Here is a 23372-nt window from a genome sequence, read left to right as displayed (position 1 = left end):
TCGTGCCTTTTAGATGATTTGTCATCAGGCACTGAAGCAGATACCTCTGCATGGTAATCTGCTGCTTGTGCGGTGGTGCTGCGGGTGCAGATGTTGTTGGACTTTGGACGGCGCTCCAAAGAGTGAGCGCAGCTAAGGTGGTTAAATAAGTTTGTGGTGTTACCGGTCTTGGTGGGGACGACAGTCTTGCATAAGTTACAGACCACATTGGTCTAACTACGGTCCGACTTATAAAATCCAAAAAACTCCATACTGGCGAGCTGACTTTCCCTGTTTTATTGACAGTTTCTTCGCTCGCTGCAGCGCTCACTTTCTATTTCTCATCTCACTCCTCGCGGAGCATCAAACACGAGACAACGAGATGGCGCAACCGAACTTGATAATGTAACATGATTGGCGTGTTAGCGTGTCTCCCTCATTGATTAGCGATGACTCCCTACGTTGCTCGGTTACCTGAGAGCGAGTGCCTTTGTTCATGCAACCAACCTCGCTTCGCAGCTTCAGGTTTCTTCCGACGAAGAAAAAAAAATTATCGAATGTTTTATCGAATGCATTTTTTATTGATATTGACGATGCGTCTATCGCGAGACATATCGCTATCGTTTTTATCGCCCAGCCCTATTAGTCAATTAAAAAAGAGATGCACTTTTCAGTCAATATGCTCTCATATGTAAAGCTAGAGTTAGTAAAGTTTTACCACTTATTTCCTTTTTTTTGCAGCTCTTACCATGTAGTTGACGACGTTGATGTGATAAGGTATCCCGCCCATCTCGTCACACTTCTTCATGTTCATCCTCTCAGGATCTCCAGCGGTCAAAACAGGACTGTTGGGGTCAGCCTAGAGCAAACAGAAGCAAATGAAGCTCAGAGCGATTCACTTGCTTTATTTGATTTCATTTGATAATTCTCAGACTGAGGGGCTACAGTCATAGGATCTACTCACAGGGTCCAAGCCTCTCTGGATGGACAGCAGGTCTGACATCCTCTCGCAGAACCCGGGAGCAAAGTTCTCTGGGTTGATCGCCACAAAACACTGACCCTGAAAACACAAAGCAGGTGATGAGGACACGGTGAACACACCCAAAACAAACAGTATAGGGAGCCTCGGCGGGGCGTAATATGGCGTCATTGGACTCATTGATTGTGCTTATCTTTTAGATAACAGCGGCTGTCAAAGACTGTTCCAACATGTAAGACTTGTCTTTTCTTGTCTCTTTGCTGCATTTGACAGGGAGCTGATCAATTCACCAGCTTTATTTCTGTCCAGCTAATCATTACTTCACTGTAAGGCAACCTCTCCTGTGCATTATGGGGTCAAGAATAGTAATTTATCATCAGTATGGGAACTTTTACTCAATTATGCTGCTTAGTTGACTTGTTATTAATTCCAGAAGTGAGCAGTGGTCCAGTCAGTCTGACTTAAGGAAGATAATACATGTAAACTATGAAACCAGCTCGTGTAACTGGTAGCAGCCAGTTTTTGAGTGATGATGCGTGAAGTAACACGACTGCCAAGATTTTAGTTATTTACTGTAGGTAAGTCATTGTCTTCAGTCTCATTAGACATTAGGAGGTTATTGTTTAGCATGACAAAGCGCTAAAACTACTATAAAAACAAGCTAGCTGAGGGAACTATCTTTTTAAAATGGGGTTAAAACACAACACAAAGCAAAGGAAAACAAACAAAAAAATGTACCAGGTTGGCAGCACGGTCTGTTACTTTCCATGTGCGGATGTATTTGCTGTAGTGGGAACCAGCCAAGATACCACAGAACACCTCAACCATCATTCCCAGACCGTAGCCTTTGTATCCTCCTGAGTGCACAGACATTAAAACACACGAACGTCAGCTGTTTCATGTAGAGAGGATGAATGCGACACGTGTACTTTGCCATAATCGTCATCATGTCATATCAAAATGAAGACAGAGCCCCTCCCATATGGCGCAACATTGCCCACTCTCACTTCCTGTCTTCTGTGATTAATCTGCAAACTTGTTCCTACATGAAAAACTTTTGCACCTCCTCCCTGAATTACATCTCTCCTTCTTCTGTATTCCTACGGAGAACCACAGGGGTCATACGGTAAAACTGTTTACAGGAATCAAAGATTGTAGTAGTTTTTTCAGTAAATGAATGCACAAGTTCTAAACCATGTGTGCTTTTGTAAGTGGACCTGAAGTGCTGCACATAAACAAGCAGTCAGCCCACTGAAAATGGTACAACTCCTCTTTAAGTGTTACATAAAGTGTGCGTGAGGACAAAGTCGGATAAATGAGCAAAATGTCTCAAACAGCGGAGAAGAACCATCCTTTCAGGGCCATTTTTCATAGGGCGTCACCTAAGAAGCTTACTATGTGTATTTGCTCACATTGGCCTTAGGCAGCACACCCGGCCAGCTGTTTGCACATTAAACAGTGTAGTAAGTATATTCATTTCCTTTTGTTTACTTCACCCTTACTATGTCCTGAAACCTCTCACCAAATGCCTGAAGGCATTTTCACACTCTGCCATATATTCAAATGTCACAGCAGCGTTTTGTTCTTACAGAGCAGGAAAATTCAGGGTTACCGCTTTCAAGTTGCATTTCCCACAGCTTCAGTTTCATTTTAAATGACTTCACGCTTGAAAGCGGAGAGCTGAGCAGCTGGCTGCAGCTTGTGGTTCAGCTCTGAGAGGTACTTGGTAATGTCCACCATGACGGCTACATCGCACAGACGCTTGCTGTCACTGAGTTTCTACGTTGCGTTATAGCTCGCTATGAATTATTCCAGACAAACTGACGCTTTGGAACAATCTTACTTTGCTCAACGCTAGCAGCTCCGCAAAAGCAACAAGGCGCTCCTTTGCTGTTTGCTCGCTCACCACAAAACTTGCCTGAATAACACTGTCTGCCAGAATGTGGTCTTGTGAAAGCTGCTTGATAGGCACCAAACTCTGCTGTAGAGCATTAATTTCATCCAAACACGTGTCCTTGTAGCTCACCCAGTTTAACATGTTTGTCACAAACTAACTCAGACACACTGGCTTGTCTTCGAAAGTACAATGCTCTGCATCTACTTTTGTTTTACAAACAATTGGCCATGATGCATTTCAGTCATATCGACTGCTCTGCGTGTGTTGCGAACACATGTTAATTTCTTCATCGCTGAAACAAAGTAAGCTGCTTTTTTATATTTATGATTTGCCTCGTGGACTGGATCAAACAGTCTCGTGGGCCTTAGGCTTCCCAGAGGCCTGGGATTCCCCACCCCTGGTCTAAAACGGAACCGCAGACAGGATAGCGTGATATCGATATTATATTTCAATGACATGCAAACAGAAAGAAAGGGGGAAACAGTAACTACACTTTTATCAGCTGGTTTCTGACCTGTGGCTTCACTGCCACCAATGGGCACCAGTCCACCTCCATCCAGAACTTTCTTAGGGTCGGGGGTCAGCTGGCCCTTGGCGTCACAGCCCCAGCCCTCGGGGATGGGGTCTCCACGTCGATCATGGAGCTCCACCTGTGCACATAAGACACTGACACTTTCAGTAAGTGAGTAAGTGGGCTTTAAGTCTATAGTGCACATTATACTGCAAAAATAATAAAACAGCATGAAAACTAAAGTAAACAGCTCAGGTCAATCACCATTGGTGCTGGTAATGTCTATTAGCACTGAGGAAGTTATGATCTGTATGTGAGGCATCTCACGCTTATCAGTATACACTTGATCTCACCTTTCCAAGTGCTACCGCTGATGTGGCCATATCCAGAACAAAGCTGTCTCCATTTTTAGCAGGGGCCGCCACACTGATGGGGTTGGTGCCCAGAGTGCACTACAAACAGCAGGATCACAGTATATGAGACACTGAAGTCGTTCATGGCAGAAAGTACAGTTTATTCTCCAGAATAATTTACAAATTTACCTCTTTGCCACGTGTGGGAACCACCAGTGGTGACGTGTTGGTAAATGACATGCCCTGTGGAGATTATCATTAGATAGGTACACAACACATTCACCTCCATAACTAAAAACAACAATTAATTAAAGTCACATTTACAGTTAAAAACATTGATTTAAAATCTTTCTATTAGTAATTGTGCATCTAAATAAAATAAGCTGACAGGCAGATAAACTTTTCACTCACAATCATGTTTGCCTTCTGAGCTTGTATCGCGTAGTGTCCAGCAATACCGTAATGGTTGGAATCTAAAAAGAAAAGTGCCATACACATAATAAACATCTGAATAGCAACGGCAAAGAATTTTTATTGTCTTATTTGAAGAGAAGAGATCTTTGATCTCATCTTTGAATGGGTTTTACTGTGTTTTACTATGTAGTCAGTGCTGTTCTGCTCTAAAATAATCAATAATTAATCTGCATCCATCAGACACACTCTACTTCCACACGTAATTGTTATTTGAGCCAAACACTCTACTAAACCTTAAACAGTGAAGATAATCCAGAGGACAATCCAAGAAACGAGACATGGTTATCCATCAGGCCAAACAAAGAAAAGACCAGTTGCGTCTTACACGCTGCACTAAGATGTTTCATCCAGCAGGTGTTGACAGATGTCTGCGACCGCCTGTGCAGCTGCGCCACAACTTTTCCTTTAGAGCTGAAAGAAAAAAATGGGACTCACTATGTGCCACCACCCAGCCAACGCCAACTTCTTTAGCCTTCTTAATGGCCAGATTCATGCAGAAGTTTCCCACCACGGGACCCAGGAGGTTCTCCCCATTCACCAGCGCTGTGGCTGGACTCTCCTTCTCCACCACTGGCTCGCCGTCCTTGGCACAGATTCCTGACTGGATGTCCTTTACGTACATGTCTGTCGAAAAAGTGTTAGAGACAGCGAGCATGAAGCATATTTAAAGACACACACAGCTGAAGGCTAGCTGATGAAAATATATGGATTAGTAGGAAGTAGAGAGATTAGTTTTCATTAGTTTGACATATCTTTTCAGATAAATTTCTGGTACTCATCATGCAAAACATGTAACTGATGGAATAAAGGGCATAACACAAACATGATTGCATTTATGAAAACATTATTAGAGTTTGCGGATTAGTGCTGCCACTCTGCCACCACCTTCTTTCCCACTACATAAATGTGTGCTGCCACATCTAAACGAAACATGCAGACAAAGCGATGGCCTTCCCACTCACCCATCCTGTTGAGCCCATGGCTGTAGTGGCCTCTGTAGTCTCCCTCCACCAGCACCTCGGCCAGGCTGCGGGCATGATGCGGCTTGGTCTGCACGGCTATCATACACCTCTCGATGAAGCTTTGCACCTCCGCCTTCTTAATCAGACATCTGCAGAGGAGAAAATTTTATAACCGGATGATTATATCTTTAAGTGTGCATTTTTTTTCAAGCAGTCAAGCAATTACATTTGGAAAAATAATGAATAACCAGTGGTGTGTGAAATGTTTTTGGTTTGTAATAAATGTTATCAAAGGAGAAACTGCCCATACCATACCGCCGCTGCCAACAACAGCATATACAGCTAAGACAACAAATAACCATAAAGCTAATATGGTGATTGTTACAGTAACTCTCTGCAGCGCGTACGGTATGTTAGCGACTGTGATGTAGCGGCTGGGCAGAGTTAGCTTGTTTCCGATGCTAAGGCTAACGTTACTGGTTGTCACGGCAGCCGCACAGACGCCGAAAGGAGGCGGGGCTTGGAGGCAGGGCATGAGTGCAGTGGAGAAGGATAAATGGATGAATTGTTTTCATTGAGCTTTAAATGGAATTTGACTTTTAAGCCCCCCCCCAAAAAAAAATAAATAAATAAAATCAATGAAGTCAACACAATCGTTTTTTGGCTGATGTTCTGTTTCTCATGTAAGAACAGAAGAGGCAGCCTGACTTATGGTATATAAAGCAAAGGCAGCCCAAAACCATTGCACTGCCGCACAATGATGTCCTACATCAAAGTCCTGCAGGGGTGGAGAATTTTTGTGCCAATTCAAAGTCTGAAGTCCATCTTTGCAACAGCGGTTGCGTAACCTGTAAACAATATGTAGGTCATGACCGTTAAGCTCTGCCTGTGTTACATTAAGTTGTTATCATGAGCCAATTTTGGCAGGAAAAGTCTGATGGAAAAGCCAGTGAGAACAAAACTGTCCTTTCTGTTGACTTTACAAACAATGATGATTAAGGGCAGAACTGGGAGGACTTCATGTACCGGAAAGCTTGTCTCTCTTCACAGAGTCATGTGATAAACAGTGGTCACTGTGTCTGTTTCTGTCACAGTTTAAGTCCTGTGCACGAAAACTCTCACAGTGTGTTCAACAGCGTGAAATGTGTTGAATACATTAGCGGCGGCACTGGCTAACCCATGGCAATAAGTGAAGTGAGAACAAGTAAGAACAGTTATTATTATGTCTTAAATTCTAAGATCAAACGTCAAAATTATTACGTTGTTCCTTTGTAACTCGGACAAATTCCAACCCATTTGGTCAAATATAAACTAAGCCGTCACATGCTTGACCAAATGAACAACTCCACAGCCAACATGAGGTCCCTCAATAGATATCAGATGCAAATAGTTACATCACCACCGTGAAGACTGGAGGAGAATCGCTGCTGAAAATGAAACAGTGTTTAAGGAGGATTTGCAGATATGTGAACACTTCAATGGTTACTCCACCAAACAACTTCTGAGCACAGATCATAGTGACAAATATGCATCTATGATAAAGAACAAAGCGTTGGTGCACTTCTCTGTCAGGGGTTAGTAGACTTGTATATCTGTAAATTCGTTTCCATTTCAGAGACAATTTAAGATGAGACTGAGTGATTCATATATCTTCATTGTAAACTACTTCACTGTGAAATGTTCTTCAGGAACACTTTTTCCAGAGGTTGTTTATCAAAGGTCAAACGCCTTTGGACAAGTAATAAAAACCAGTTTAAAAGGTCAAATCTGAGTGTTTTCATGTCTTTAACGCTGAACACGTGACAGTCTACTCCTCTCTCCTTTCTCCATCATCCTTCTCATTCTGCACTCCTGAACCTTCCCCTTCTTCTTTCGTTGTACTTTGAGGTATTCGGGGGTTATATAACACCGTTCCCTTTGGAATTCACCATGATTGGTTCCAGATGCAGGCTGTGGGCGAGCTGCCTGTCTGCTGAAACGATGTCTCTCAGTTCCCCACCAAAGTAACATGATGTTCTATATTAACAGCTTTACTCAGAAATGACTGACGCAAGTCATCGAATCTTCTGCACCTCAGAGAGTTGAGAGTTGATCTGAGCGTTTGGGAAATGATCTCCTCTCCACTGGTTAACTTACACTGAAGCAACTGTTTAAACTATAACATCCATTATCCAACTTTGAGGCATCAACCTTTTCAACATTAAAGTTCGACCTCATCAACAACTCGGGAAATTTGATCTCCAGCTGTTTCTGTTTTTCATGTAGAAACCATCCCTGAATCAAACTGTGGCACAAACGAGCTGTCAAAAAGTACACAGTGTCCACCCAGAGTTCACAAACCCCCGACTCCCCCTCCTCCATCACTCTCTATGACCAGAAAACTGTATGCATCAATGCAGAGGTGCAGCAAACCTGACACGTCCATTTGAATACACTGTGGCTATTTTTTCGGAGGGCACTGGACATGTGTGTGTGCCTATGTGCAAAAATATACTATCAATAAATTTCTATTCATACAGAAATATTCAGTCTGGGAACACGCACAAACAGAAAAATTGTGTTGATTAGACAGAAATTATTGGAAATTGTCATGCACGATTAAACCTGCACGTGGAAAAATGCCTTTATTTTATTTCAGGAACCAAAATATACATTTACATCACGATATTTTAGAACTCTTTCTCCCAAATGAGGCTTTCTGAGGGGCTCACGTCTCTTTCGAGGTCCACGAATCTCCCGTTTTCCGAATACCGGGGATATCTGCGCCCTAAAGTCAAGGAAGCAGCTGGCCTTTCTCTATCCGAAGGTATTAAAATCCACCATCCAGCATCTCTAAAGCTCAATAATCACCACAGTATATCTTGTTCCTTTAATCTGTACAAAAACCAAAATGTATAATCAAAATACTGTTTTATTATTTCTATTTAGAAAATTGGTTGTTAGTTGTTATCCTCGTACAGAACCAGACTAACCATGGTCTTCATGCTAAGCTACTGTAAGCTAACTGGCTAGCTCCAGCTGCATTTTTACCATACAGATGTGAGTGTGAAATTAATCTTCACCCCTAACTCTTGCCAAAAATGTGAATAAGTATGATGTCGAACGACTGCTTTCAAGGACTGTAAGTTATAGTTAATAGCTATAGTTAAGGTGTTGCTATGTGAATATTCAGCAGGAAGTTGTACTTTGACTTCCTGCTGAATATTCACATAGCAACATTTTGAGACCTCACCAAGAAGCATCATGTATGAATTAGACTGACTTCATGCATTCATAGTTCATTCAAGCTGCTTTTATTTACCGCTGTTGTAGAAACCTCCCACTGAATGTGATAATAAACAGCACGGACTTTCATGCAAACATTTTGAACTGTTTCATGGTCAAAATGTTTCTCTTTACTTCAGCACCAACACCAAACATGGCTTTGCACCATTACCCCAGCTGCCATTCTGCTGCAGACCCTCTTCATGTGTGGACCGACATAAACCAGAACAGGGTTAGGTCATCTCTGGCATTCATACTGGGAGTCTATTTCTTATCTGCATCACTCTGCCTCCATTCATAAGTACACATCAATAAAATAAAAGCACATATGTAGAAGTGAAAGGGGATCTTAAACTGGTTTCATTGGTCTCTGAAAGTCAGCACATGAAACAGTCATGTGAACATGAGAACAAAATGCTCTTTTTATACAGAGCTGGGGTGCGTGTGTGTGTGTGTGGGGGGGGGGGGGGGGGGGGGGGGGGATCAGACAATCAGACTCATTCAGTTTTATAATATTTTCTGCAGACTGTTGAGTTCATGAACAGATAGCGGCCCAAAGGAGGGGTCCAAAAGTGCACATTACCCCCAGTTGACACTTTTTAACTTTAACTTCCCTCACTTCCTTTTCGCAACAATAACTGCTCACATACTTGAAGAAAAATAGGAAGTTACAGAGACATGAAATAGAAACAGTAGCGACACAATCGCCTCATTGTTGCCTTTAACGCAAAGGTTAGAAACAGAGGCTGAAAAGACTTGTGCGAGGCGTCTAGTTTTTAGTTTAACTCCTGCAAGTCAAGAACTGTGGAGAAGTGGTTGCGTTTGTGCAGCCTGTCCTGCCATGCAGCGTGCGCCAATTGACACCCCTGCCCTTGAGCCTCTTCAATTGAACCCCAGATCGGGGTCTTACCTGTCCATGCTGGCTGTCCTGCTTGGTCGCTGGCTGTCCTGCTGCTTCTCTCCTGGCTGCCCTGCCGCTGGTGTCAGTGTTCAAACGGAGACACGGCCCACTTGCTCTTCAAGCCCAGCAGTGTTAGGGAACGCCCAATGTCGTCAAATCTATCAGGTGTCCTGTGTCTGGATGTCGGGGGCGTGTTGGAGGAGCGGCTTCTCTCCGCGCCAACCCGCAGGCCTCTTCCTGCGTGGCAAGGTCGTGGCTAGAGGCGTTGCGTAAACTTCACATCCTGCTGCTTTCGTGTCTAACATATGTAGCCTACATTTGGGGAGTATACCTTGAACCGGCGGTTAATGCCCTCTAACGGAAAATCTTAGGACTCCTAGTTTACCTACAGGTTACTCATCTTAAATAAATACATGCTAATCATGTAAAACAGAAATGCTGTAGGATGTATTTGCCTTAAACGCTGGATACAGAGCAACTGCACTGATTAGAACTTCCTATAGGCTCTACTTTCATTTAACCATTAAAACATAACTTTCTTTGTGATCATCAAAACAAGTCTGCTCCATCTCAAACATTAGGGACAAAGTGTTGCAGGACAATTTATCATATTTCTTAACAAATACATGAGATGTGACTGCATGGATTAAACATTTTCCCCTGTGGATGAGCTCCGTTTGTAGTTTTGAGTCCTTTCAATAAGTCCTAAAGTCTGTTTAAGGAGCAAACAAAGTCAGTGGTGTACTGAGCGAAGCAGGCCACATGCCTTTAGGCAAAGGTGCAGTTACATAAAAGACAATGGGAAAAAAAAAAAAAAAAAAAGACTGGGGGGGGGAAATGACTTGCTACTCCCTGGTGTGGTTCAGGTCTGTTTTTGAGAAAATGTTCTGTAGTACTTGTTGGACCAATGATGCATGTGGGAGTTTCCTGCATTTTTTTTTTTTTTTTTTTTTTTTTTTGACCTATCAAGCCAAATGAATGCTTTAGTGTTGCAAAATGTCAGTGGGAGGGAGCAGAGAAAACACGAAGCAGACGGCTGAATCAGGCTCGAGACTGAACACCAACAGAACCTATCCTTAAAGAACTACATTCCTACGCTTCTGTTTTTAGGTTTTCTTTTTGGTTACAACTAGTAATTTTACTTCTGTTACGTTATTTCCTAACTTTGTTTTCTGAATCTTGCTACTTGGCTACATGCCATGATGGTGAAGGGGGCAGAGATGGACAAAGGGTGGGGTGGTGGAAGAAATAATTAAAAGCAGTAATATTCCACTCTGGAAATACTCCATTACAAGTAAAAGTCCTGCATTAAAGATTTTACCAAAGTAAAAGTACAGAAGTATCAGCATCAAAACATGTGGCCATTATGCAGAATGAGATAATAATTTCAGAATAATGTACAGTATATTATATTATTATATCTAGTTATTTATGTATTAAAGTGTTAATCACTTTAATGTTGCAGCAGCTAAATGTGGAGCTAATTTTGTGACTTCATATCCAGCTAAGTAGCTTGTGAATTTCCCATTATATAGATAATGCATATGTTGACTATGTTTTGCATTATTAATCTGAATCTGCAAAGCAATTTGCAACTGAAGTTATTATATATATGAAGAGGAGAAAAAGTTCAGTATTTCTCTCTGAGAAGTGGATGAAAAGAAGTATAAAGTAACAGAAGATAGGAATACTCAAAGCACAACTCCCTCAAAATTGTACTTAAGTACAGTATTTATGTAAATGTACTGTGTTACTTCCCATCATTGCTGCAGAGTGTACTTGATCGCTTTACAATTCATGACCTTGAATCAATTTCTTTCTCTTGCAAAGGCCCAGGCACACATTCATAGGCACATATTTGCAGTAATAATATGGGACAGTTATGTAACCTAACATATGGAACAGCTCTACAGAGAAGCCCCCGTGGCACTTGGTTATGCTTTTAACATGTGATCAGAACATTTTTCCTATTTTCATCATCTCTAAGATGCAGTAGATGATGTATAATTGACACAGTCGTGATGATGCTTCTGATTTTTAAATGCATGTATTCACTTGTATTATACATGGCCCTTACAAGGATGATTCTCTTTAAAATGTGATGCAGATACAAAATGACTGCTTTAGGCAATCAGTCTGCGCTCTCACAGAGTTTGATAAGCATTTCTTAATTTTTTTCCAAATATATGCATCAATAAACTTCTACAGCCTCTGTGTGACTGTCATTAATGAGAATGAGAGATTTTTGGTGAGCTTACAGCTGAAGACATTCTTACATCACAGCAGTGTTCCTCATCTCTGTTTTCATGGAGTCTACAAACAACAACAAAACAGTGACACTAAAAATAAAAGGCTCTTTACACTGAATGCAACCCAATGCCCTTTAAACGATATAGATTTTCTAAAATTGACATTTTTTCCATTGTTACTGACACAACATTAATTTGGATGATGTACTGCATTGCATCATACTTTAAGGTGTATCTAATTTTCTTGAACATACTAAATGAGGTAAAGTAATTATTAGACATACCTTTCTCAAGTCTTTGTGACACTATTATTATTATTATTATTATTATTATTATTATTATTATTATTATTATTACTATTATTATTATTTCGATTTTCCTTTTTAGTCTGTTGTAACTGTTTTCCAGTTAGAAAGGCTGGATGGACTGAGCCAGGGACTCTCTTGTGTACTTCAAATCTCTTGTGTCCAGCAGGCCACAAGGGGTCAGGACCTCACTGGATTTGGAAGTATGTGTAACTGAATAAGAGGTGAGATGTACAGATGCACAGTATGTAACCACTGCTACACGGACATTCTGTCCACATGATAGGAACGCTGTAGTACAAACATAATGAATCCCAGATTTTGGGAGTCTTGTGCAAGCTCACATTTGACACCAAAGCTGCTATACATGTGCTATGCTACTATGCTACTAAAGCTACTTCTGATGAGAATGAACTGACTTCATGCTCGACTTTCATGTTTGTTGCCCTGTAATTTATGAGAAAGTAATGACTTTTCTCTGCAGTTTATACTTTAACTGGTTATGAAACAGTTTGCACTGTAACCTTCTTTAACTCTACATTTAATGCTTCGAAAACACTAAATTACCCATACAAGAGAAAAAGATAGTCATGCCAGTGTTTTTCCAGATAATAATGCTTGGTTTTAAGTTGCCCTTGAAACAGGGACAATAGTATGACAACAAAGGCAGTGGAAACCGGTTTAGCTAACTTTAGCACATACCCTTTTTTCATGGGTATCATGTCTGATAGTCCCTGCGGGTCATGCAGGACTAGTTTAGACATGAAAATGCAGCTTTAAATTTCTAATTTCTGCTTGAGGATTTCTGCGTAACCAGACTGTTAAGCCAGATGATGATTAGCCTTGATGTGGCATTTCAAAGGCAGTACCTACCTGATATAAATTACATAAATACACTGTTTCATAAATAATCCACTGTGGTAATTATCAGCATGTCTAAACAGCAACTGTTGAAACTAAGGTGGAGACACTCAAAGTTTGCTATAATTAATGCATCAGGACGGATTAAAATATCTGTGTTTCTGTGTATATGTATCCTTCTGGGTATACACGCATGTTTGAGTAGGCCTGTGTGTGTGTGTGTGTGTGTGTGTGTGTGTGTGTGTGTGTGTGTGTGTGTGTGTGTGTGTGTGTGCACAGTATGTTTAAGTGTAGAAATGCCTGTATGTACATGCATGTGTGCGTGCATGGTTATTCTAAAAAGATTCCCATGAACTTTGCTTTGGATCTTCTTTCCATCCCTGAGTATAAATGCTGTTTTTGATTGCCTCATGACCTTTACTTCAGTGCCACATTTAGGTCAACATTTACTTCTTTCATAGAAAATGTCACAATCTGACACGTAGGATGAACCCTTGCCATTTTAGATACTCCATGAGCTGTCCTCTTGCACTACTGCACCATCTTGTGTGCAATGTCAGCTCTGCACAAAATTAACAGCATCTTGATCTACCAGGCATGTCTGGTAAGGCTCAAAGAGTAGCAGTATGTGCTGTTAATGCTGCAAGGCAGGGTGCAATACAGTATGCAGCCTCTAGGAGACTGTGGGCTTTTCTTGGGACTTAAAAGATGGATGACCTGAGCTTGGTATTGTATAAATACAATACCAAGCTCACATTAGATGTAATTTATACAATAGCCACTACCTTCAGTTGTGGCAAGAAGCTGGTCGTAGCATTGGTTGTCATTTTCTAAACATTTCAAACTTGGGTCAGAAACTTGCTTTTGAATGGTTTAGGTGCACAAAAAGCATTTCTAATGAATATTAAGTCCAGTCATACTAATGAGAACCAAGTGTGAGTTGCAAAGATGGAGAAAACACATTATACCAATGCAGGTTGCTTTAGGGTTGGAGGTTAGTTGGATTTAGACACAAGATCACATATTAGAGGAAGAACATGCTGCACTATATTTGCTTAGAGTTTGCCCAAAAGTGAACCAAATAAAAACTCCTTTTTGTGATAAAGTTTAGGTTTGTTGAACCTGACTCAAACAAGTGTCCTTCCCGGATGTCTTCCTCCTGCTTCCCCAGGTCTCAGCTGCAGCGAACAGCTCCCAGAAAGAGCAGCAAGAAGTTAGTGCCCCACTCCCTCTGCAGGGCCAGCTGCTGGCCTGTAATTCTCCACGGCTCAGACATCTGTAAGCATTTCTCTCTGACCACAGGAGCAAAATAGAAAGTTGGAAGCTAGAGGCTGTGATTTGGGTGCATATAAATAAAGTTGCAAGCAAAGGAGAGGCTGCTAATATGATGGGAGTCAAGAGGGTGGGAGGTCTAGAGGAGCAGGACACCCAAGTCATCAAAGACAAGGGACAGGGAGCAGGAGGACACATGGAGCCTTTGAGGGTTTCCTGCAGGACATTCAGATTTAGCCTCTGTTTTGCTTTAGCGCATCTCAGTGGGTGTATTTCAAACATCATGTACAAACAAGGTTAGACAAGGGAAGTGACATCGAGTTATAGTACAAACTTGATTCATTCTCTATCACATCTTTCCTAATTCACCTGTCTTATCAGCTGTGTCAGTCAAAGCTAATTTTGCTTGCAGATCAAATCCTAGAATCTTATTTCTTTATGGTCTGTACATGGTAACTAAAATGACTAAGAAGGCACAGCAATGTTGGCACACCACAACACTATTGGCAGGGAAAGACATGGTTATAAACATATATTTCTCATTAAATGTTATATATGTATTTACTTGTTTCATTCCTTAATTTAATAAAAACACAAGTGATTCTGTACATTGTAGCATTACATCAAATGAGAAACTTGTTTTGTCTGGTTCATTATTTTATACATATTTCCATGGGATTTAGCAAATGTGTCATTGGAAACCTGAACTTTGGGGTTTTAACTGTATTCTAATAATTATATGGTTTTACAGCACAACATACATCTGTGATGATGATCCTAAAGGTGCAACCAGCAGTGCAGCAAATGTTTATTGGAACTGGAAAAATATCCATACATTGGCCAAAGCCAGAGTTTCCTGGGACACCACCCAGCCAGCAAAAGGCTGATGTAAAAGAGCAAGAACATGTCCCCTTTGGTCTGCAACAATTCCTCAGACTGAGAGCAGATTGAGTGGAAACAAGCCTTCTCGTCACGCTGCAGGCCTCCACATCGCTGCTGCCTCCTCTGTAGTGGTCTGTTTGGGCGGCCCTGCCTTACTTATTGAGGGCACACTTACACCGTCTCCTAAAACGGGATGTTCTGTATATAGTTGGTAGAGCAGCAGGCTCACAGCTGGGATGAAAAAAAAACATGCCTTGCCCGTTCCCTCAAACCCGGCCCAGAATCTAACCTACAATGGCCAAAATTAGCACTTTAAAACTGGGTGCAAGTGCAGCAGAGGAACCATAAAAAATGTTAGAATGAACACCTCTTCTTTAGCTAAGAGAGAATCTGAAAAAAGCCTGAAAATTGTTACATAAAGGTATTTGTGTGGGAGAAAATGAAGGCTGATTTGTTCTTCAATGTAATAGTTACCAGTATCTGGTTTATTTAGCTCACTCACAAGAGATCTGCAATAAGATGATGTAAAATTAAAATACTTAACAAAATACTAATTAAAATACATGAATAAAGACAAAAATAGATGTTATAACATTAATAAAATGATAGAAATAGAAGAAAAAAAAACTGTTGAAAGAAGACAAATAAGTGACTCTCAATGGGAGGTGAATGTTGATTGTCTTTTGTCAAGTGGCTTGTCATCATCGTGACATTCAGGCTTTGGCTCCACAGTCCTCTGTCCCCTCTGCTCTTTCTATCCTGACAAGAGATGATTTCAGCTGTCATCAAAACTTCCATTCCACATAAATACAATAAATAACAACAAAAATGACCCCGAGTAGCAGTTTGACAAATCTCTCAGTCTGGACTCAGCTGCTAGTCTTTCTAAACTCTGTTTGATCTTTTCTGTTTTTTAGGCTGTTCAGGCTTTGATCAACTTCACATCTTGGCTGAACGTGTCTGGGAGACTGGCAGGTGTCAGCTGAGCTCCTTCTAATACTGATATTAGAATTAGGGATGCACCGATGCTAATGTTCCACAGTATTCACAATACAAATTCTGCTAAGTGTTTGCCCACAAGTATCAAACCCTTGTGTTGCTTTTACAGACCAACAGAAACTTTCACCATTAGTTTCAGCTCCCTAGTCCAAAAGTATTATGTTTTATCCACTGTTGTTTGTGTGTAACTCTCTGACGCTGTTTGGATGCCCTGTTTCAGCCGAATATCTGATACCAACATTTGTATCGGTGCATCCCAAAGGACATTCACGTAATACACAAACCAAGGCTTCTTTTCTTGCTCACCAATTATGATTATTTTAGTGCTGGGCACATTTTAGGATGCCCAGCGCAGGACCTGATTTCCATGCAGAAAAGAGAGAGAGAGAGCTCACGCCTTATCCCTTGGTTTACTGGCTAAAATTCTAAGGGGCTACTATGCCAGCCCTCATCTCCAATGAAATACCCTCTCCCAGTTAGTGTGAATGGGTTGACTTTAAGACCAATCTCTTTTGGGGGGGGTTCGTTTCTCTCCTTTTTCTTCCATCTACCAGCTGAACAGTTTCATGAAGTTTTGGAAGCCGTCCTCCCCGAAGAAGTCGAAGGAGCCCTGGGATGAGCCCAGGTGGACGAGCAGGAGGACGAGCAGGACGACGGCCAGAAGGGGAATCAGCAGGTTCCAGCCAGCTGCCAAGATGTTGTACCACTTGGCCTTGTCTGAACATTCCTGGGCCAGCTGCAGGTTGCCCTGAGTCTTCTGGTCCCTGGCCTACACAGAGGCATACAAACACACTCTCATTTTAACACATACAATCATACATAAAGTCAGTATTAACTAATATAGAATTGAGGAATCAGTATCACAACTGAAGACATTAAAGCTTTATCTCTACTGGATGGCCCAGCTAAATATTTAATTTATGGACATAAAGAACTAAAATGCTTGACGTCTACGCCCATGTGTACTGTAAATAATGAGAGGAGGAGGGCAAACAAAAGCATTTTATAATCTTCAGTCATGTTTTTGTTGACAACCAATTCATGGCAGCATGTCCCATAATTCCCAGTTTTTCCACAGAGAGTGCAGATTCAAGGTTGTGCAAGGGCGGAGTGATATGAAATCCTTGAGCTGCTTCTAAGCATATCCGTATATTTTGGAACGCGCCAGCCTGAGTCTTTCCCCAGCACTCTCTAATTTCCCATGAGTACTTGCCCATTAGGAAGATGCCAATTACGCCATTTTTAACTCCTCAGACAAGCAGCCAGTCACTGTCTTTAATTTGAGTGCTGAGCCAGTGTTCTGCCTGTGATTCAGAGCTGCACCCAATGAAGCCAGATGAAAGATTAAAAAAAAACGACTAACTAAAGGGTACACACACCCCTTCTTGGAGAGTTTTTCCAAAATTCTTTTTGTTCAGGTAGTCACCATTGGTACAATCCAAATTTGCACATCGCATTTTCAACGATCTCTGAGTCATCTTTGAGTGAGGAAACCTTTTGTTTTGGTTTATGTTCCTGTTTCTTCACAGCATCATTCCTGTGGTAAAGGACATACCAACTTTCTACTGTGTTATCTGACCTGGGTAACAGAGGATTTACATGGTGGAGCACACAATGCATTCACCCTTGTTTTCATGGCATCACTTTACCTGCTGCACAAGTCTGACACTCCGAATCCACCATGCCAGATTTTCCATTTACTTTCACAGAGAAGTTTTAACCAAGTTATTAATAATAATATTAACTAAAAAAACTCACCTTGATGGAGTAGATGAGAGCCATGAACCCCAGGCAGCAGAAGTTAACATACAAGGTGTTGCACAGCGACCAGACAAGGTAGTCCCGGGGAGGATTCTTGCCACTGTTGCCCATGTTCACAACGGTGGATCCCGCCGGCTTACGGGCAGACTTACAGTTGGTGAGCGGGGTGCAGTCTGAGGGGAAGTTGTATGAATGGTTGTCCATGGTCAGAGTTTAGACAGGAGATCCCAGAGCTAGCTAGCCTTCCAGATGTCTCTGCACAGTCCCTCTTTGGAAAGTAGCGCTCCCCCTTTGTGAGAGGCTTATAAAGGCCAATGAAGAGGGAGGTGACAGGGAGAGGACGCATGGGCAGGGTCCTTTAATATACAGCAGGTCTGTCATTACGTGGTCAGGCCTGAGAGAGACTGAAATAGAGATACAGAGACAGAAAGCTGTATGAGAGACTACAACTAGATGCATGGGAGCAGAGTAAAGTGTCTTCTACCAAAGTATGCATCACATCAACTGTCAGGAGTCCTAGTGGTGTGGGTCAGGTGGTTGAGTTGGGTGGTATAGCAGAAGATAGTGCTGTTCAAAAGCCTTGAAGGTGTTGAGGAGGAGTTAATCTGAAATGCTGTTTGCCAGTTGCCTTGAAGGACAAGTCTGTGTGCTCTCTTAGCAAACTGAGTGGGTGCAAAAAGTGCAGATTTTACAATACAATTGTAAAAAATATGACAGTTCCTTGAAGTTTTGATACCCACAGTTACAACACTTCAGAAGAGGGACCAAGTGTGCACACCGAAACATTCAGGTGCAAGACAAAAAATAAAGATGTTTATTTGTTTGGAGACCAACAGTGTGCAGACCTTTCTTAGTTATGAGACCAGAAAAAAAAAGTTCTCACCTGAAATAATCCATCCTGACCCTAATTCTTTAAATTTAAGCTACAGCTGAGTCCATCAACAGAGGATTTTTTTATTTATTTATTTATTCAATTATCTTAAACGATTTCAGTAATTTTTAAAGCAAAATAGCCAAACATTCTCTGGGTCCAGCTCTCAAATATGATGATTTGCTGCTTCTCGTTATTATATATGGTAGTAAATAGAATATCTGTGGACTTTGGACGGCTCGTCTGGCAAAATAGGCAATTTCATGACATTACATTTCTGGGAAATAAAAATGATAGGCATTTTTCAGTATTTTCTGATCAATCCATCAAAAATAGTCAGCAGATAATGAAACTGTTACTGGCAGCCCTAGCCTCAGTCTCTATAAATTTAATTTTTAATTTGGAGGGCTGAGTGTAAGACAATAAGGTTACGATTTGCTTTATTTTGGTGAAGTTTTTTTTCCACAGGGAACGATTGGCTCAGTGTTATTCAGTTACTCACACTGGAGTTTCCATGTATAACCACAGTGTGCTGTTGATAGCCACTGAGCATCCCCCCTGCTGAAAAGAGAGTTTCATGCCTTGTGAAAGGGGACAAAAGACATTACTCATATCCTTACAAACAGCGTGGGGTTTGAATCTGGCAAAATATGGAAACAAACCTGTTGTTTTATCTTAACAGCATGGGGAAATCCAGGGGGCGGGGCCACAGGAGGCACTGGCCTCAGCTGACATCTGATTGGCTTCTGAAGAGCCCCTGTCCTGTTGAGTCAACTTCACAAACAATGGCACCTTAGATATCTTCTTGCAACTATAGTGATGCTGCATTATGTCATGTGGGAGTGAAGGTAATAATGGGAAAGATTCCATCACTTGTCAGTTAAAACCGTTCCAATAGCTCACCTGCAGGCGTTAGGATAATGTCTTGATATTTATTTTTCTTTCTGTTTATTGACACAAATGCTATGTTTCCATTTATACTCATATTGTACACTGTTAGAATGCTAAGTTTCTTGTGAATCGATTGATGCAAACCAGCTGAAGATTCAATCACAATAGGAGGAGCAATTAACACCAATCACCAATAAAATGTGGTTAAACGTTTATTTGCTTCATAGTGTTGTGATTTACTACTGACATTGAATACATAATAATGCGTTTCTTCAATGTTTGTAATGTTGAGCAGTGTTGCTAGTTTGCATCTTACGGAAGTTTGTTTGAGTCTACTTCTAATTTGTCAGTCAAGAGGCAACATCAAGTTCCTTGGTTTCTGATTGGTTAGGGGCGGGACAACAGCGACAGAATGAGGTCAAGGGTGTGTGAGACCAGAAGGTGTTCAGTTCTGTTGCTGTCTGACTGGCTGTTGGAGTGAGGGCAGAGCAAACAATTAGATATGCAGCTCGTCAGTATATGGTCTCTGAACTTTAGTAAGAGTTACAGTGAAGTGATTTGGCACACAAAGTCACTGTTGCTGCTTTTGTGAGTTGAATGAAGTATATTGATTGTGGGAGTTATTTTGAGCATTCAGCTAACGTCAAGCTAACAGCCAAGCTAACATCGAGCTAGCACAAGGCAGCTTAGGATGTCATTAGTCTGGAAGCTAACCACTACACTTCCATCAAGTACGTGATTTCAGACTTTTAACTGGATTAACCGCAGTGCTAGTCATTAGCCAGCACTTGAGAGGAGATCAGCAACCAGATGCGAGGAATCCAGATGGTGCACTGGGTCTGGCATGGGGGATGAGAGACTGACTTTTCTTCATGTTTCCTGGGACCATGGTGAGGAGTCTTTTTTTTTTTTTTTTCACGAGAGCCAGGACTGCTGTTAAAGCCGCAGTAGGTAAGATGGAGAAGAGAGCAGACCGAAAATTTGAACCAACACAAGTCCACGTCACTCCCCTCCTTCTCCGCTGCACTCATGCCCTGCCTCCAAGCCCCTCCTCCCTGCAGCATCTGCACAGCTGCCGTGACAACCAGTAACGTTAGCCTTAGCATCGGAAACAAGGTAACTCTGCCCAGCCGCTACATCACAGTCACTAACATACCGTACGCGCTGCGGAGAGTTACTGTAACAATCACCATATTAGCTTTATGGTTATTTGTTGTCTTAGCCGTATATGCTGTTGTTGGCAGCGGCGGTATGGGCAGTTTCTCCTTTGCGGGTGGCTGTTGCTCCCCATAGCTTTCACTAGACTCCTGATGCCGCTCACAGAGCTGTTTGACTGAGTGGCAGCCGGCAGCATGAGTGGAGGGAGGGGGCGGTTTGTAGTGTGTGTGAGTAGTGATTGACAGATGTCAGACACTCCCTCAGATGCTCCTCTGGCTCTGATTGGTTGTTTTGTGTCGGGCATGGTGGATTCTTGCAAATCGCAGTAGGAGCAGTAGGTGGGACCACTGGAGCCATTTTTTTTGCACAGATTACATATTTCTGTACTGCATAGGGACAGCTGTAGCAAATATGACCAAAATACTTTTATACAAGTTACCTACTGCAGCTTTAATTGCTGGGGAGCCAGGACTTCTGTTAATCGTATGTGGAGCTGCTGCTCAGAGATGTAAGCCCAGTGGTAAAACGGACATTGAAGGGTGAGTAACCCACTTCATGGCCGCATTCGGTAGCAGACGTTGGTGGCTAAGCATGCAGCATGCAGGACTGCAATGGGGGTTGATTAAAGGTATTTTTGCAGGCATTTTTATTTTGTTTATTAAAGTAAGGGCCCACAAATATTGTTTGTGTATTGTTATTGCTGAATATTGGATTCAGTATTGTTTGAAGTGCTTTTAATGCACATTTGCTTTACATTAGAGTAATTTGAGTTTAATTGTGGCCCCTTTATGGCCCTCATTAACATCCATCCATCCATCTATACCTCCTATCCCTTTCGGGGGCTGGCCTATCCCAGCTGTCAACGGGCGAGAGGTGGGGTACACCCTGGACCGGTCGCCAGTCGATCACAGGGCAACATATACACAGACAACCATTCACGCTCACACTCACACCTAGGGGCAATTTTAGAGTCACCAATTAACCTAATGAGCATGTTTTTGGTCTGTGGGAGGAAGCCGGAGTACCCGGAGAGAATCCACGCATGCACAGGAAGAACATGCAAACTTCACACAGAAAAGGCCCCGCCCAGGGATCGAACCAACAACCTTCTTGCTGTGAGGCACGTGCACTACTTGCTGCGCCACCATGCAGCCCCCTCATTAACATGTCAGTGAGAAATTTTGAGACAGAAATTTTGAGATGAGCATTGGCAGGGTACATTTGGAGGTGTTCAAATTTAGATATGTGGAACAACAATGCTCTCTGCTGGCCGCTTACAAAAGTCTAAAAATATGCCTATCTTCAGCATCAATAATTCACAGTGATCTTAATAGCTGATTTTTTTTTTTCTCTGCCTTAACATAAACCAGTGATTCTCAACTGGTGTGTCGCAATGCAAAAGTGGGTCGTGGGCCAAATGTTAAGAAAAACAAAAAACAAAAAAATGTGCTTTTATTTTGAAGGGGAGTTTTTGTGCAGCAGAGTGCCGTCTATTCCTGTCAGGGCTTGTCATTAAGGGGTGATTGTGGGTCCTGAAGCCAGACCAGGTGAGAACCACTGACATAAAAACGTGGGATGCATAGACACTAATAGGTGCAAATGACAGAAGTATCTAATGGTAATGAATACAAGCATGTGAAATGTGCTGCAGCCCTGAGTGTTAAGTGATTTAAAACTTGCTAGTAAATGAAGGGCAACTTGACCCTCTAGAAACTTGAAAAGATTATTGTTACATATTCAGTAAAGACCCATGTGACGGAGCGGCTCCGTCACTGACGTTGGGCAGCGCACTCACACACACACATACGCACGCACATAGGCACGCAAACGCTTTCATTCACACGTCCCTGCTCACTTTGCCCGTCTTTTCAAGAAGTAATTAAAAATATCCCACAGCCATTTCCCTTTTCTCCTCCGTTTCTGTAGCACGACCAAGGGTGCAAACTTGGTAGTTCTACCTCTGTTCATACATATATTTCCACATGTATTCATACCACCATTTTATCACCTACCATGTGGAGGTGTGCTGCGTGTCCATCCTGCTCTCTCCCGCTGTTGTAGTTTGGTTGGCCAAACAGGGGCGTAACTGATTGCTACATTAAATGGTCTGTCCTCGCGCATTTTTATGATCATGTGACCTACATTATTATTTGTTTTTGTTTGTAAAGTTAATTTTGTGATGAATAACTAAGGATGGTTAAAGGGGAACATTTGTGAAAATAAATACTATTTTTGCTCTATTTATAGTGGAAGTTGGGAGACTATATATATGGATAGGGTTAAGGAAAATGCTGAATAGCAAACAAGCTATTGATATTTACGGATGGGTCAAAGGATCCAGAGACTGGGCACACAGGGGCAGCAGTCTACATTGCAGAACAGAGACTGGCAATTAAAGAGAGAGCTACAGATCATGCCTCAGTTTATGCGGTTGAGCTCTTAGCTATTACGCTTGCCTTAAAGTGGTTGAAGGAAGGCAGTAATGTACATGCATTAATAGCATCAGACAGCTATGCAGCCCTAAAAAGTATTAAAACAATGAAGTCATGTAGACAAGACCTAGTTATGGAGATACATCAACTGCTACATCAACTGCTACATCACAACTTTGTGTGGGTCCCAGCTCATGCAGGGGTTGAGGGCAATGAAGAGGTGGACATACTGGCAAAACAAGCAGTCAAAGCACAAACAATAAACAACAACATTCTGCTGGGCAGAACTGAAGGGAAATCAATCATTAAAACACATATGCAGAAGGTGTGGCAGGAATACTGGGACAGAAATGATACAGAGAGACATTTTT

General features: G+C 41.9%; 2 protein-coding genes across 3 annotated transcripts in view; both read right to left on the bottom strand.

The window, feature by feature from the left end:
• Window positions 1-23372, bottom strand: part of LOC139337241 (uncharacterized oxidoreductase YjmC-like) — a 297202-nt gene that overhangs the window by 1351 nt on the left and 272479 nt on the right. Inside the window, exons 2-11 of one of the 2 annotated variants that reach the window (XM_070971749.1) lie at window positions 9330-9385; window positions 5156-5304; window positions 4629-4817; window positions 4131-4192; window positions 3909-3962; window positions 3720-3818; window positions 3370-3505; window positions 1697-1815; window positions 944-1039; window positions 728-838 (exon numbers count right to left, since the gene is read on the bottom strand). In XM_070971749.1, the coding sequence (XP_070827850.1) occupies window positions 728-838; window positions 944-1039; window positions 1697-1815; window positions 3370-3505; window positions 3720-3818; window positions 3909-3962; window positions 4131-4192; window positions 4629-4817; window positions 5156-5304; window positions 9330-9337 (1023 nt within the window). In that variant the 5' untranslated portion in view covers window positions 9338-9385. Of the gene's footprint in view, window positions 1-727; window positions 839-943; window positions 1040-1696; window positions 1816-3369; window positions 3506-3719; window positions 3819-3908; window positions 3963-4130; window positions 4193-4628; window positions 4818-5155; window positions 5305-9329; window positions 9444-23372 lie in introns of those variants that run through there. The other variant, XM_070971747.1, reaches the window with a different exon arrangement.
• Window positions 16405-17853, bottom strand: LOC139338201 (interferon-induced transmembrane protein 5-like). Its single transcript, XM_070973187.1, has 2 exons — window positions 17647-17853; window positions 16405-16657 (listed from the first exon to the last, which is right to left on the bottom strand). The coding sequence occupies exons 1-2, from the start codon at window positions 17851-17853 to the stop codon at window positions 16436-16438; spliced, it is 429 nt and encodes a 142-aa protein (XP_070829288.1). The 3' UTR covers window positions 16405-16435.

Source organism: Chaetodon trifascialis, chromosome 10 (genome assembly GCF_039877785.1).
Source record: "Chaetodon trifascialis isolate fChaTrf1 chromosome 10, fChaTrf1.hap1, whole genome shotgun sequence".
In the NCBI taxonomy this organism is placed as follows: Eukaryota; Metazoa; Chordata; class Actinopteri; order Chaetodontiformes; family Chaetodontidae; genus Chaetodon; species Chaetodon trifascialis.
This window is presented reverse-complemented; position numbering and strand designations above follow the sequence as displayed.

What these genes read in the sequence shown, in the direction of transcription:
- LOC139338201 (XM_070973187.1), bottom strand. Translation starts at nt 17,853, where the DNA reads ATGGACAACCATTCATACAACTTCCCCTCAGACTGCACCCCGCTCACC. An exon ending in CTCTCATCTACTCCATCAAG is followed by an intron (nt 16,658 to 17,646) that starts GTGAGTTTTTTT and finishes GCCTCTGTGTAG; the next exon opens with GCCAGGGACCAGAAGACTCA.